The following is a 13,700-nucleotide window of genomic DNA, read 5'->3' as shown; positions in this document are numbered from 1 at the left end:
CTTATATTGTCTGAGTCTGTTGTGAGTATCGTGAGGGGGAAAAGAAAGAAGTTCCTCTCTGAAAAAGTTTTCAGTTTCTTGCATTTCTAGATCTGCCTGATACAAACCCAGGTTTCTGGAAGAAGTATTTCTTCTTCTAAGAAATTACGTAGACATTTTCTGAAATGCAGAAAGCAGATTTGCAGCGTCCTAAGGGAACTGGTCCCAATAAACAGATACTTGCTTATGTACCAAAAGCCTGTGTGCCGGATGGCTTTGTGTGCTGGGCACACCCTCTGGTGCATTTAGGTGCATAAGTGGAATGGTGACGTAAACAGACGAAACATGAGCAAAGCTTCAGCGGTGCATCCCTAAAGCCAGCCCCGTTCAGCAGTGCTGCAAGTGAAGTTTTGATTACTGTTAATGACTGTGTTCTTCTGAAGTGAGCTTTGAGCTGTAACATTTATCTTGAATCTTGTCTGATTTTACCTAAGTGCATTCAGATGGTTACTGAATCAAGGCATTGATATATTGGCCTCCTTTAAGCTAAACAGTTGTCTGAAAATAATAGCCCTTTTTTTCAGTTTTCGCTATCTGCAGTGAGTATTTGCTTATGGTTTCTTCTTGGGGGTTGCCATGGTTATCATTTGTGTGCAGAACAGAATTGTGCTACATAGGAAGGTGAGTTTCAGAAACAAAGGTGCGAACTGGCCAAACTTGTAGTAACTGTTGGTTTTTTAGCTGGTAAAGTTGTTTGCATTTAGAATAGAGACTTTACAAAGGCCTACTGTATTTCACTTTTAAAGAACAATATTAATAAGATTCACCCAAAGTTACTGGCTAATCAAGTCAGGGATTTAATTAGAACTTGAATGTAATCTGGGTGCAGCAAAATTCCACTTGAAATGAATGAAGTACCAGTGAAGAAACACTTTTGCTCGCTATATTGCAAACTGCAACTCTGCTATGAAAATCAAAGCAGTTAATAATTATGAAGTATTTTTAAACGTTTCCATAGCCCTACAAACTCTCATCATTTATCACATTTCCAGGATGCTAGGCAAACACATGCTGTATGTGTTCTTGCTCCTTCACTGGCATTTGTCAGTGTCTACTTAGCATTTCTCTTGAAGACTTTCACATACTTGCACAGCAAAGTATGCCAAAAGCACATGTCTGCACAGAGAGAAACTCCCATTCCACAAGTTCATTGTTGTTGTGTGGATAGTGCTGCAGGGCTGTGGCAAATACTGATGCTGGTTTTTGTTATGTGAAGAAATGAATCAAAAAGGGGACAATCCAGAATATGGCTCCTGTGTGTTCTTGCATAAGAAAAACTTTGATGATTGTGTCCCTGGTGTTACAATCAACATAATAAAATGTGTTCAGATGTTAACCTTTCAGACATCATTAACAGTTGTTTTGGAAAAGGTTAGCTACAGCTGTAGCAGAGAGATGTTAAATTCATCACCTTTGGAGTTCTCTCATCACTGAGGCCGAGATTTTGCATTTCATAGGAAGCAAGGCTTCTGAAGGAAAGATTGATAAGGAATAAGGGGGCTAGATTTCTCATAGAAAACTCTGTAAAAACGTTACAAAATAGTAAGACTTGGTGTGTTACGTGGGTTTTGTATGAGCATTGGGAGGCCTATGTTTACTTGCTGAATCAGCAGATATGATGCCCTGGAACTTGGAAAGCTTAACCTAGGCCACGATCACCAAATACCTACCCCTTCCCCAGGTAATTTGGAGAATGACAGCTTCCATGTTTCTCTTGCAGTGAAGGATATCCTAAACATTGCAACCAGTAACAATAGTAATGTTCTTGTGGTCATGAAGTGTAACATTGATAGCAAAGTGCCAGTAAGTTCCCATTATATACAAGAGAATCCAGATTTTTCCTTCTGTATTTTTTTTAGTTCTAGTTTGCAGTCCTCTTTGAAAGTAATCTGAAGGGTTGCCTGAAGAATCATTTTGCTTCCTTGATGAAGATCTATTAGCTGTTCAAATACCGTGAGAAGTGCCAGAATCCCATATGCCTCCTCTGACTGCTTTTATGTTAGAAATCCTTCTGCTGGGAGAATGTAATTGCATCAACAGCAGAAGTAACTATCGGCTGAGACACATCATCGCTTTGGCACGTGAGCCGTTCCCTGAGCTGAACACGTCACCTGGAACCCGGGTGCAGGCCCCATGTCGGGAAACATTTTGTACCATTGTCTTAATAGAAAAATGAGCTTTCCATAAGTGAATGCCATATATGCACTGCTGTGGATGAAACTGTGAGCTCCTGACTATGTTAGCCAATTTAAAAGTCTTGAAAGCAGATGCCTCGGCCTATATTATCAGATGCTGCTGCTATATGCTATACACCAAATACTTGTCTAGTGTGATAGTGTGACTTCAGAATGCCTTTTAATGAAAGAATAGCCCATGGACATTGTCCACAAACAAAACAAGGCTGCATCCGGTATACTTCAAGACAGTGAATTACTGCTCGCTTGTTCTGGTTTCCCAGGGAGGGGAGCATGGTGCAAGAGTTTGCATGGGCTGGAGACCATTCCCCATGGGCAGGCTGGATGTGGCTGTTCTGATTTGAGGTTTAGTGAACATTACCTGTATGGAGGTTATCAGACTGTGCCAGTTGGCCTCCAGGCCACCTGTGGCCCCGGTGTTGTTTATTCCACAGGTAGATACCTAGCTAGTGGCATGATTTGTTCTCTGAGTCTCTTTGGAAGATTCATGTTTATATTTGAAATTGAAACAGTCGATTCATTTTAGCTCTATACAACTGGTGGTTGTTTGGGTTGTTTTTTTTGTTTTTGAGCTGCAGTTTTGCAGTTTGAGCATTCCTCTTGCGTTATGTCAAATTCACTTTGAGTTGCCGAACTGTAGTGCAAATTCACTCCTCTTCATTCTTTGTATGGGAGGTGGTCAACTAAAGCTGACTATTTGCATTGAGATTCCAAGCAGCAAGCTTAAGCCCATCATCATCTTCACCAGAAGACATCAGCAGTGGCTTAGTGTTTCTGGAGTAGCTACCAGACTGCACTGTTACATTAAACTGGATCATGAGGGGGAAATCTCAGCTTGCCACCCCCTGAGCCATGTGTTTCTGTTCTAAAGAACTTCTAGCTTGCTGGTGGAAGCAAATGCTTCTGACCTGGACAGGGCCCTAGAAATTCTCCTGTATGTATCTGTTGGCTTAAAGTCAAAACAGACTGTGATTCAGAGGTACACAGAAACAAAAATATCAATATACTGACTCCATTTCTTTCAATCCTTATTTAGGTACTTCCTTTCCCCAGCCAGGTGGTCTACAACAGAGTTGGAAAGTGTGGGAGTCGAACTGTGGTTTTGCTTTTGAGAATTTTATCAGAGAAACATGGATTCAACCTGGTTACATCTGACATCCATAACAAAACAAGACTGACCAAAAATGAACAGGTAAGTTAATCCTGCGCATCTTAGATCCTGTTTTCTTATTATGTTTGTGAAACTGAGAAACAAAGGCATATGCTAGCAGAAATCGTATTGGAAAGGTGTATTGCTACTTTGACCTGAGTAATCAGCTGGAAATCATCATCCTGTAAGTGGCTTCAGTTAATAGGAGAAATGGATGGTAGAGCCAAGAGCAACATGATGTGGAAGCTAACCAGAAAAACTAACTTCCAGTGAGCCAGCTCTTGAACTTAGTCAGCATAGCAGTTAGTCCAGCATAGAGGCAAGAAGGGTTAGTACAAGTGAAGTTAGGTACTAACAGCTTCTGGGACCTGTATTAATGTATCTGCAGGGCACAGCCACTTATCATATAAGCGGGCCAGCGTATTCAGACCTAGCCTGGGTGTCTTTAAGCAGAGAAGGAGTAAATAATAGCCAACAGGTGTTTTTTTTTTTTCTTGCTTTCTTAATTCACTTCTAGTAATCACTTGCTTCAAAAAGTTGTTTCCCAGGGCCATGCTAACCCATGTTGCTATAATCTGACACGTCCTTGATCCTATCTCAGCCTCTTGTTATTGCACAACCCTCACTAAAGCAAGTAAAAATACCACATGAAACCTCTTTACCCGGACACCCCTTTTCATGTTCCCTTGAAGTTGTAGAGGGCATTATTTTTGCAGCTTTGATTCCACAAAAGGTCCAGTTATTTAAATTCCCTTGTATTCAGGGTAACCATGTGCCCTCTGTGAGCATCACTGCCATCAGTAGGTATTGATGCAAGTAATACAACATACCTCAGACTCCAAAGCGTACGGATGTAGTCAGATGCTGTACACGTGACTGTTGCACACATTGCCCACAGCTGCTGTTCTGATCTGCTGATCAGGTGAGTGCCGTGATAACTGCCTGCGTCGCTCCTAGGAATAGCAGCCTGCAAACCACAAAAGGATGTAAGCAATGATCAAAATACAGACGTGGGCCTGCCAGTGGCATTGTGCCGTGATTGGGAATGATTTATTTGTAGCCTGTTTATGAGCATAAGGTTGTTATTTTAGATACAGCAGTTAATTCCAAATGGAAATCTGGGAGCAGATACTGCTCCTGCAGGTCCCACCTTCCTCCCTTCCAAGGTGGCCATTGGGCTTCCACCGGCAGCCAGCTCACCTAACCCCATACGACACTCAAGTTCAGCGTGAGGTGGGGACCGGCTGGCCAAGGCTGCCACAGCAGCCCAAAGGCTTCTGTGCATGGCTGGGTGTGACACCCCAGCGAAGGGCTGTGGGGGAGGACAGTGCCCCCCCACCGCCCTTGCCTGTGGCTGAGGGAAGGGGCAGAGCCCTGGGCTGCAGCTACTGCAGCATCCCTCTGTGTATCCCACCAGCTGCACCATGGAGCCTGGGGAATTTGCAAAATGGTGCCATCAGGTCTGAGTCAAACTATCCTGTGCCTCCCTGGTTACATTTTCTTCCTAACTGTTGGATATGGAATAGGGGATTTCTGTGGGTATGACTGCTTTTCTGTTTCGGGTTCTTCAGGTTTTGTTTTGACTATGTCCTTCATTGAGTTTCATTGCTGATTGGGAGACACATCATAAAACCTAAAAACCTTTCAGGTGTTAATAATCACCAGCTTTTACCCTCATCAGCTACTTCGTTTCAGTTCTGTTCTGCCTTTCTCTGGTAGGTGGATTGTCATTTATTAAACATGATACAAGATCACTTCTCAGCAGTCTTCTGTGCTTCAGTCCAGCACATGGAGATACCAGAGAGGCCCAGACTTGTTTTTGATGCAACCAATACACTGACAGAGGATAAATATCTGCATTACTTTTTGCGCTCCAGAAGCTGTTAGGTTACTAGACGGCAAATGTGCTGGAACACAGGTGGTGTTGGATGTATTGCTACAGAGCTGATTATTTACTCTATAGATTGCCCTACTATATCTTGAGTGTCTTTATTTTAATTTATGGCTTATTTACATAGTTACAATAGGTTCATAATTTATTGAGTACTTTTGCTGAAAAGTGCCTTTGATCACCAGGAAACGTGCCTGGAGACAGTAACTGTTCTGTTGATCCGGGTATTTTTAGTTGTCTTCTCATTTTTTATGAGCAGAATATGAAAAAATAAATTATTTCTCCTACCTTTAATGTGGTGTACACAAGAGGAAGTTCAGAGAATGGATGGTCTCAGGCTCCAGGCATTGGAACAAGAGAAAAGAGAGCTGGGCTGGGCTGTAGGCTCCCAGCGTGAGCTTGGGCTTTGTGCTCAAGATGATACGTCTCTCTTCTTTCTGTCATTTGCCTGTCCTGTGTTTGGTTGAAGCCCTGATCCAGCCAAGACTTTTCTGTAAATATTTAGCTTATGCAGTCTGCTGTTGTTAAATAAAGTTAAGCACGTAGGTGTTCTTAATGACTGCAGAGATTGCACATAACTGGAATCCAAATTCTCATTGCCTTTTCCAGTCTCCTTCCTACTAAGAAATTTTCCCGAATTGTGTGTGCCTGCTAGCAATTAGAAGTGCAGCCTTTGGACATCTATGGGCATAAGGGAGTGAGTTCTGGAAACAGATGAGTTAATCTGTGCTTTACCATTTGCTATAATATTTCCAAGTAAATTAAATACAGAAAATAATATGTAGTATTCTTGTATACAAAGTCAATCTAATTGATGTGGCTTTAAAATGATACATGTACTGTTGCAAAGTGAATTCTTCCTCTTCCCTGACTTCCCCCCCCCCCTCTGTTTTTTTGCATTCAGAGAAGAAAGAATAAGTATGCTTATAGATATGGAAATACTGATGACATACGGGAGTAACTGATAGTTTATCAACATATCGTTTCCCTGTACCACCCATCCTTATGGCTGTGCAGACAGCTTTATATATAATTCCAGTTTAACACACTAAAAATCCATCACTAATTTTCCTTAAATGCTTTTAAAGACAGAAAATTGGTCATAGCAGCTTGGGGATTGTAAGAAATTCTTGAAACCATTCCAAATTTTTGAGAGCTGACAATGAAGATTTAGCCTCATTCCTGTGAGTTGTTTATGGAAATGAATACCAAGATGAAAGTGATATACCAAATACCTGTAGATACTTGTGCCTCCTGGACCCTACATACCTTCAGTAGAGACCAAAACCAGTAGAGGAAGGTAAACAACTCACAAGAAAGACAGATACAGAGAAATTATTGTCCTATTTGTATCAATGTCAGTGGAGACCATAGTGTCATCCAGCTGACCTCACTTGGAAAATCCCAGTTGCCTCACCATTTTTACACATTTTGACCTTGAATTTTCTCCCAGTGAAACACAGCAGTTTAAAAAAGTAGTAACATTTCAGCTGTTGTCTGGGCAGGATTATTACCTGGTTATTTTCTTGTTCCCAGTAGAATTTACCAATTAGAAATCTCGAACCAAACGGGACTGCTCTGAGCAGGCAGTGCAGGCAGATGGCTGTTTCCAGAAGAGGGAAAGAAGGTGTCCTCTCTCACAAGTCTGAGTGGCGTTTCTGTGCAGGAACAATGCTGTGGCTGGAGCAAAGCCATCCTCCACGTTTCTTCCCTTTTGGGGAGGGCCCCATCCAGTCTCTCTCAGAGTCATTTCACTGTGCCATCTGCTGGATTGTTATTTACAATGCAGCAACAGCTGAGTACAAGTACACGGATGATGCTGAGCCATTATGGGTTGATTCCGTCAGTATGGCCAACTGAGATCCTACAGTGGTAGTGTAGGACAGTAGACAAGGAAAAACCTTTCCCCTTGGAGCATAGCCTCTTGGTGTTCTTGCTCAGGTGGGCTTCAAGATTTAGAAATAGCTTATGATTTACATGATTGCCTCTGTTTGCAGATCTGGCCTTGTTTAAAGGTCCTGTTTAAAAGTCAGTGCAGAAAATGAATTTTGGAGAAAAATTTAGAATAAAAGCTTAAGCAAGGAGTCACAGTGGTAGAAAGACGTTATGCTAGGGAGCAAATCAGCATTTAGGCTAAAGGCTGTTACTTACAATTAATTGGTGTTGGGTGGGAGGTAGAATTGGTTTGGGTTTTTATAGCCATGTAGTTTATCTTTAAATCCCAGATATTTCTGTCAATGGCAGAGGGCAGTGCCATGGGCTCCACTGGTGGATATGAGCACGTCGGCACAGGGTGCTACCACCTGCCTCTCACCACACGCTCTTGTGTCCTGGCATTTCCCCCTCCCTGGATCCTTGTGTAGCAGCATTAACTCTCTGGTGCAATTTAGTTCATTTCAGAAGCAAATTACTATCTTTTTCAGTACTGTCTCAGTGAAACAGCTAAAAGTTAGCTGCTGCAGGAGAGCTTGGGGCACCAGCAAGAAAGAGGAGTAGCTCTTTATGGGCCCTTATCATAGTGGGCATGTGCTCCTTTCAGTCTTCCCCCAGATATTTTTATAGCTTCTCCCTCCAAACATGGATGTGTTCTGGTTCATCTGTCCCCTAACGGTGTTTGTCAGGGTAGCTTAGCTTCTGCTGCTTGTGCCTTTTCATCTCTTTTCAAACTTAGGTTGGTTTAAGACTATCTCCTAGATGATCTGTGCGTGTATGTATACTCTCTCCTGCATCACCCGTTCCATCCAAAGGTACTTGCTTTCCTCAGCTCTCGTCCTCTACTCACTCTTCCTCTACACTGATCATCTTGAAAACAAACAAACAAACACCCCCCACCCCCCCTCCAAAAAAAACCCAAAACACCAAAAAAACCCACAACACAAACCCCAAAGAAAAACCCAACAAAACCCCACTAGAGACCTCACTCTTCTGGGAGATGTTGGAAGATATTATTTATTATTATTTAACATAATCCTAAAAGGAAAGCTGATCACTAGGTATTCTTGACCAATATGTTTGGCTTGTTAGGCTGAAATCAGTTCAGCACAGTGGGATCAGAGAGAGAGAGGCCCACGGGAAATATGGCCACAATTTGCATGTGGCCATGAGCCATTACAGTTATTTATTTTTCCCTCCTGACATCTGTGTGTTGTTTCTGTTGAGCCTTACTTACCCTTTTGGCAGGGTTTTTAAAAGAATGTTTCTTGCTTGTTTGTTCATATGCACATTGTAGCTCTATCCACATCTGCTTACAAGTCCAGTTGATCATTAAGTGTCTAAATATGAAGGTACTTTAAGTCAAAACAAAATTCTGTGTCTGCTTTGGAGTAAGCTATTATCATAGCTCAAAAGATTGAGTTTGGTAGCAAGAGATGAAAAAAAAGCCAGGAGCCCGATGCTGTCCTGCTCTCTGTGCGTCTTTCCAGACTCCCTTTGCTCCTGAGGCAGAAGTGCCCCTGCTAGTCCGGCAGCAGGTTGACACGAGCCTGACACGGACGTCAAGTGAAGCGCAATGGGAACATGGTGTTGGTGGCGTAGTGTGCATCAGCCTGGCGCTAGCAAATTGGTACCAGTCACAGGGTGAGCTGAGGGGCAAGGGAGGCCTGCGTGGTACTTCGTAGCACTCACGTATACCCACGCGCACATGTTTATCTAGCAGTATTATATTAAAGCTGCCTGTCTTTTTAAACTCAGTGGGATTACTTTGTATGGGTATGCTATCTTTACATCTCCATATATATACTCTAATGATGGTTTTTCGTTTATTCCAAGGTGGAATTACAGTGGTGACCATAGTGGCATGAATAGAGTTTTTGTCCCATATCAATAACTTCCTTCTGCCATCTTCCTTCCTTCATTCATGCAGATAGAGTAGCACAGGTAAAATGCCAATATAACATAAAGCTTCATCCAGTTCTGAGAATTTAAATTCTCCTGTAACTTGTCTGGGTAAAAAAAAAAAAAAAAAAAAAAAAAAAAAAAGAAGCCAATTGAGACATCTGATGCCCAGCCTCTAGAGTCTTCTCTTGTTTCATTCTGCAAGGTGAATGAATATAATTTTTTGGCAGAGAGAGTTACCAGTCCTAAAGAAATGTTGGCTTATTTGGTTTGCTGGGAAAGCCTTTGTCTCTTCAGAGCATTAACAACCAATACTCAGTTACTTTGTGCCAATTATTGCAAAGTTTCCTGGGCTTCATAATTCTGATCTGGGCAAGCTCTGCTCTTCAGGTTTCTGCATTTCTTGCTCATAGCATTTATATTGTACTGAAGGAGCTGTATAAAGACCTGTTTGTACTTGTATCAAACAGTCCAGAGTCCAGATATGACTGACTAAAGCAGGGGAGCTATACCCTTCCTGCTTTTAAAAAAAAAAAAAAAAAAATCACACATCTTCACTCTGTTTGCTCTTGTTTCTCTTTTCCTTTCTTATTGTCTTTCTTTTGGTGGTCTCCTCTTCTTTACATTCCATTCCCTTAGGTTTACAGCCTTTCTCAGACCTAATATACCTTGATATACTCATATACCTTGATATACTTTCTCAGACCTAATATGCCTTGACAGACAAGGTCTATACCTAATATGCCTTGATGTACTTGAACTAGTTTGACAGGAAAAGGCCCATCCTGAGAAGGTGGACAAACCAAACTGTTTACTTCAGTGCTCATCGTACGTGTATGTGTATAAAATTGTTGAAGGCAGAGGAAAAGTAGGGAAAAGCATATTCGTGTGTGCACTTTTTTATTCAGTCCTAGAAGTTAAATGGCTATAGCTTGTGTTGTCTGAAAGAAGGCAGGTTGTGTGTCCTAGGAAAAAAATGGAGAATGAAAGATGGATGAGAAGCAGTAAAATGTGACAGACAGTGTAAAAAACACAGCAAAATATCAGTATATCAAAACTGGGAAATAGAAGGAGAAAAAAAATTGACAATTGCTGTCCCTTAAATGTAGTTTAATATTTGTTATGGCACGGACATCATTTTCAACCACGCTCTTCAGGCTTTTAGTGCGGTAACTCATCACATGCCAGTCAGTTTATCTTGACCACATAACAGGCTGAACCCCATGTTTTTCCTTATTTTGTCGATGTCGGCTATAGCATTCAGGTTTTAAGAAATAGGATTTTTTTTTAATTAATATCCCCTTAATGGTGTTTAAATTTACTGTATTAATTGATATGATTCAAACCGGAATGTTTGGTTCACCTTCTCTTATCTTCCCCCCCCCCAATTTATGAATTTCTGTTGCTTTCTGTATTACTTTCTACTACCCAGTTTGTAAAATCAAGCAACCTATCATTTCAAATGCATTTGTGTTCAGTGTCCATAATATAGCCTGCCTTTGAGCACAGAACAGAAAATCTGAAAATAAATCTTAGGAAATTAATAGTAAGGAAGCAAAATTAACCAGGACATCTCGACTTTCTAGCACAATGCTCCACTAGACACTTTCAGTTTCTTCTAGATCATAGCTAGAGCTCAGCTTACACAGCATAGATATTCATATCCATTGTGTGCAGTCTTCAATATAGGTTGTTTTCATTATTCCATTTTAATGATCTGAAAATTTAAATACTTTTTTTTAAAAATTAAAATGGTGTGAATGTGCCTGAACTAGAACTTAGCATCATCTTTCTAAAAGTGCCCATTTGATTTGTACTCTTAATTTGCTGTAATAGTAAAAGGAATGGCAAGTGATGATTTCTATATTTAAATAGGTGAATCATTCAGTGTTTTGGCAATGTTGGCAATTTTTATTGTTATATGAAAATGGTCATTGGCTCAGCTCCCACTTTCTGTTACAGTTTCAGACATTTTACATTTTGGCATTCTGGTGAATAGAGCCAGTGTCTTCAGAGGGCAGCTGCCACTTGCAAAGCTCTGGTGCAGATTTAGGCAGGGTTTAGATTTTTCCTTTAGTTTATGCTTTTCCTTAAACTGATACTCGCTTTTGGAAGTACATAAGCTCCATGATAGCAGGATGGTGTCTGCAGCTTAACCTTTCTTGCTTAGACATGAAATAGTAGTCGTGCTATCTTGATGACAGTGTTTGGGAGGGATAGTGGGGAAGGAGTTCCTGAGTAATTCAGACTTGAAAATTACATCATCATATGTTGTTTGAGAGTTATATTTGTCTCAAAATGTGCATTGACGTAACATGGAAAATTTGATTTGTTAATTCTTTTTAGATGGAATTGATTAAAAACATAAGCACTGCTGAGCAGCCCTATTTATTCACTAGACATGTTCATTTCCTCAACTTCTCAAGGTAAGGCATTTTTTCCATTAAAAATCTTTTTCATTGTATTACAATTAATAGAAATCAAAGAACATTTTCCCTCCTTTTTTACATATAAACAATACAATGTACTTTTTTTTTCCTCCTTTCTGGCACTGGAAGTCACATTCAGAAGTTGGGGTTTTTTTCCTGTGCTCTCTTTGCTACAGAATAGTTATTTATGGTATGTTGTGAAAAGCCAGGATGCTATTGCATGCCTTTGCCTCTGAGATGATCTTGGTTTATAACATTTCCAGCCAACATGCAAGAGATGGTAACTTGGGTCTTTAAACTGTGCACTCGTGTTTTAAAAGTGGCAGCACGCTGTTGTGAATGTTTCATCTCTGTATAGTCAGATACTAATACAAGACTGAAAACTCCATTGAGTTCATTAATTTTGTATCTGGAATGACTCGTCACCAATTTAACCAATTTAATTTTATTCTGACAAAGTAGTCCCCATTCCACAGGATACAGAAGTATTTATAAACCATGCAAATGGATTACGCTCGGTATCATGGGAGTGCAGTCCCTTCTGGCAGCTATTTCAAAGTATGCAGCAATACTCTAGAGAATTTATAGCACGAAATCTGAAGAAAATTGAATTTGGATGAAACTTCTGAGAAATTTTTGGAAGGATGCGAATGAGCGATGCCAGTTAGCATTTAGCCAGGACGCAGAGGTTAAAGCTGACTGCAGATGGTTATTGCCCAGGCTGTTAATTTAATTTGGAAATTACATTCAGGAACCATGTCATCTGTGCCACTAGGTTGGACTCCTCGCATTTAGATTACAAAATCTCTGTAGAAGTGTGAATTTTCTGCAGATGTTTGCAAGAGCTTGCCTAACTTCCTAGCATTTTATATGTGGTAGTGTCAGTGCATGTCCTTTGAATGTATGGCTTCAGGCGTGGGTAGACAGTGTAGTAAGACATGATAAAATGGGGGGGGTGGGCTGTTGCTTTATTTTTGTTTTTTAGAAAATAAACTATTTTGAGCCATTGGAAATTCACTTGATATATAACTTAATTATGGGCATGATTTCTTTACATGAAAACAGGAAGAATTAAACAAAATTCCGATCTTCCATGTTCTCTATTCTGATTCCATCAGAGTTTCATTTCTAATGTATTATCTTTAAAGAATAAAACTCATTCACATCTTTGGTAAATTCTCTCTTCTCTCTGCCGAAATGCAAGATCAAACAGGTAGCCACACCTGAGGGTCAAAGGGAAGTTTCTTGATTAAACTGATTTTTCAGAGATGGTATGTAGCATTAGGTACATGAGAAAAAGGTGGAACATCAATTCCTCTTGCTCCTTCCAAGATCCCATTTCCTATACATATGGTACATCCTTGCCGCATAGTTAACATGTTTCTTCTGTAGTGTATCCATGAAATTAAATCGCTCTACATTTTTCTTCCAATACAAATTTGTGAAAATATATAAAAATTATATAAGATGTATAAAATTATGTGCAGCTTCCCTTTTTGGCTGTTCCTTGCAAATCTGAAAATTGTATTTTTCATTTTATTGAGATGATGCTTGGTTTAACTAGTAGCTGTAGAGTAGTGAAAAGGCTGATGGATCTTTTAAATGAGACATCACTGAAGTGCATCAACAATACTTACTTTTGATTTAGCATTCCCTAGTGTTTTCTGATAAATTAAACATTTTTGAGAGTTTTAGTCTTTAGTTTCCAAATTTATTGGTGCTGTTACTCCTAATAGTGAAGTAGCATGTTGAATATTTTCTCTGTTCCTTAGTTCTGGGGTGACTTTTTTTAAACTGAATTTCATTAGGAACTGGAGTGTCAGGTATTGATTTTGCAGGAATTTCAAGAATGTGATTTAAATACACATTATAAGTATTACAGTATTGTGAAAGCATTTTAGTTTTGCTTGATTTTTTGGAAACTATTCCTTTATAGACCATCTCTAATGGATAGCTGAACTCAAATTGTCTGTGGAATATGATTCTTCCCAGTTGCCCCAGCTTTTCTGCCAGCTCAAGATAAAAGCCATGCAATACCCCAGAAACTAAAAGAGTAGGGGTCAAAGTATCAATGTAGTGTTTTCTGGCTGACGGCTGAAGACCTTAGACAGCAGCTCGCCGTGAGCAGCCAGTGCAGTGGGGAGTGGGATGGATGTGCAGGG

At 40.3% G+C, this 13,700-nt stretch overlaps 1 protein-coding gene across 10 annotated transcripts in view; it reads left to right on the top strand.

The window, feature by feature from the left end:
- Positions 1-13,700, top strand: part of UST (uronyl 2-sulfotransferase) — a 172,857-nt gene that overhangs the window by 78,479 nt on the left and 80,678 nt on the right. For all 10 annotated transcript variants that reach the window (XR_012775298.1, XR_012775299.1, XM_075499028.1 and 7 more), the window contains exons 3-4: positions 3,271-3,426; positions 11,456-11,535. Coding sequence is in view for 8 of the 10 variants with exons in the window: in XM_075499028.1 (XP_075355143.1) it covers positions 3,271-3,426; positions 11,456-11,535 (236 nt within the window). In the remaining 2 variants the exon portion in view is untranslated. The remainder of the gene's footprint in view (positions 1-3,270; positions 3,427-11,455; positions 11,536-13,700) is intronic.

Source organism: Mycteria americana, chromosome 3, assembly GCF_035582795.1.
Source record: "Mycteria americana isolate JAX WOST 10 ecotype Jacksonville Zoo and Gardens chromosome 3, USCA_MyAme_1.0, whole genome shotgun sequence".
Classification (NCBI taxonomy): domain Eukaryota; kingdom Metazoa; phylum Chordata; class Aves; order Ciconiiformes; family Ciconiidae; genus Mycteria; species Mycteria americana.
This window is presented reverse-complemented; position numbering and strand designations above follow the sequence as displayed.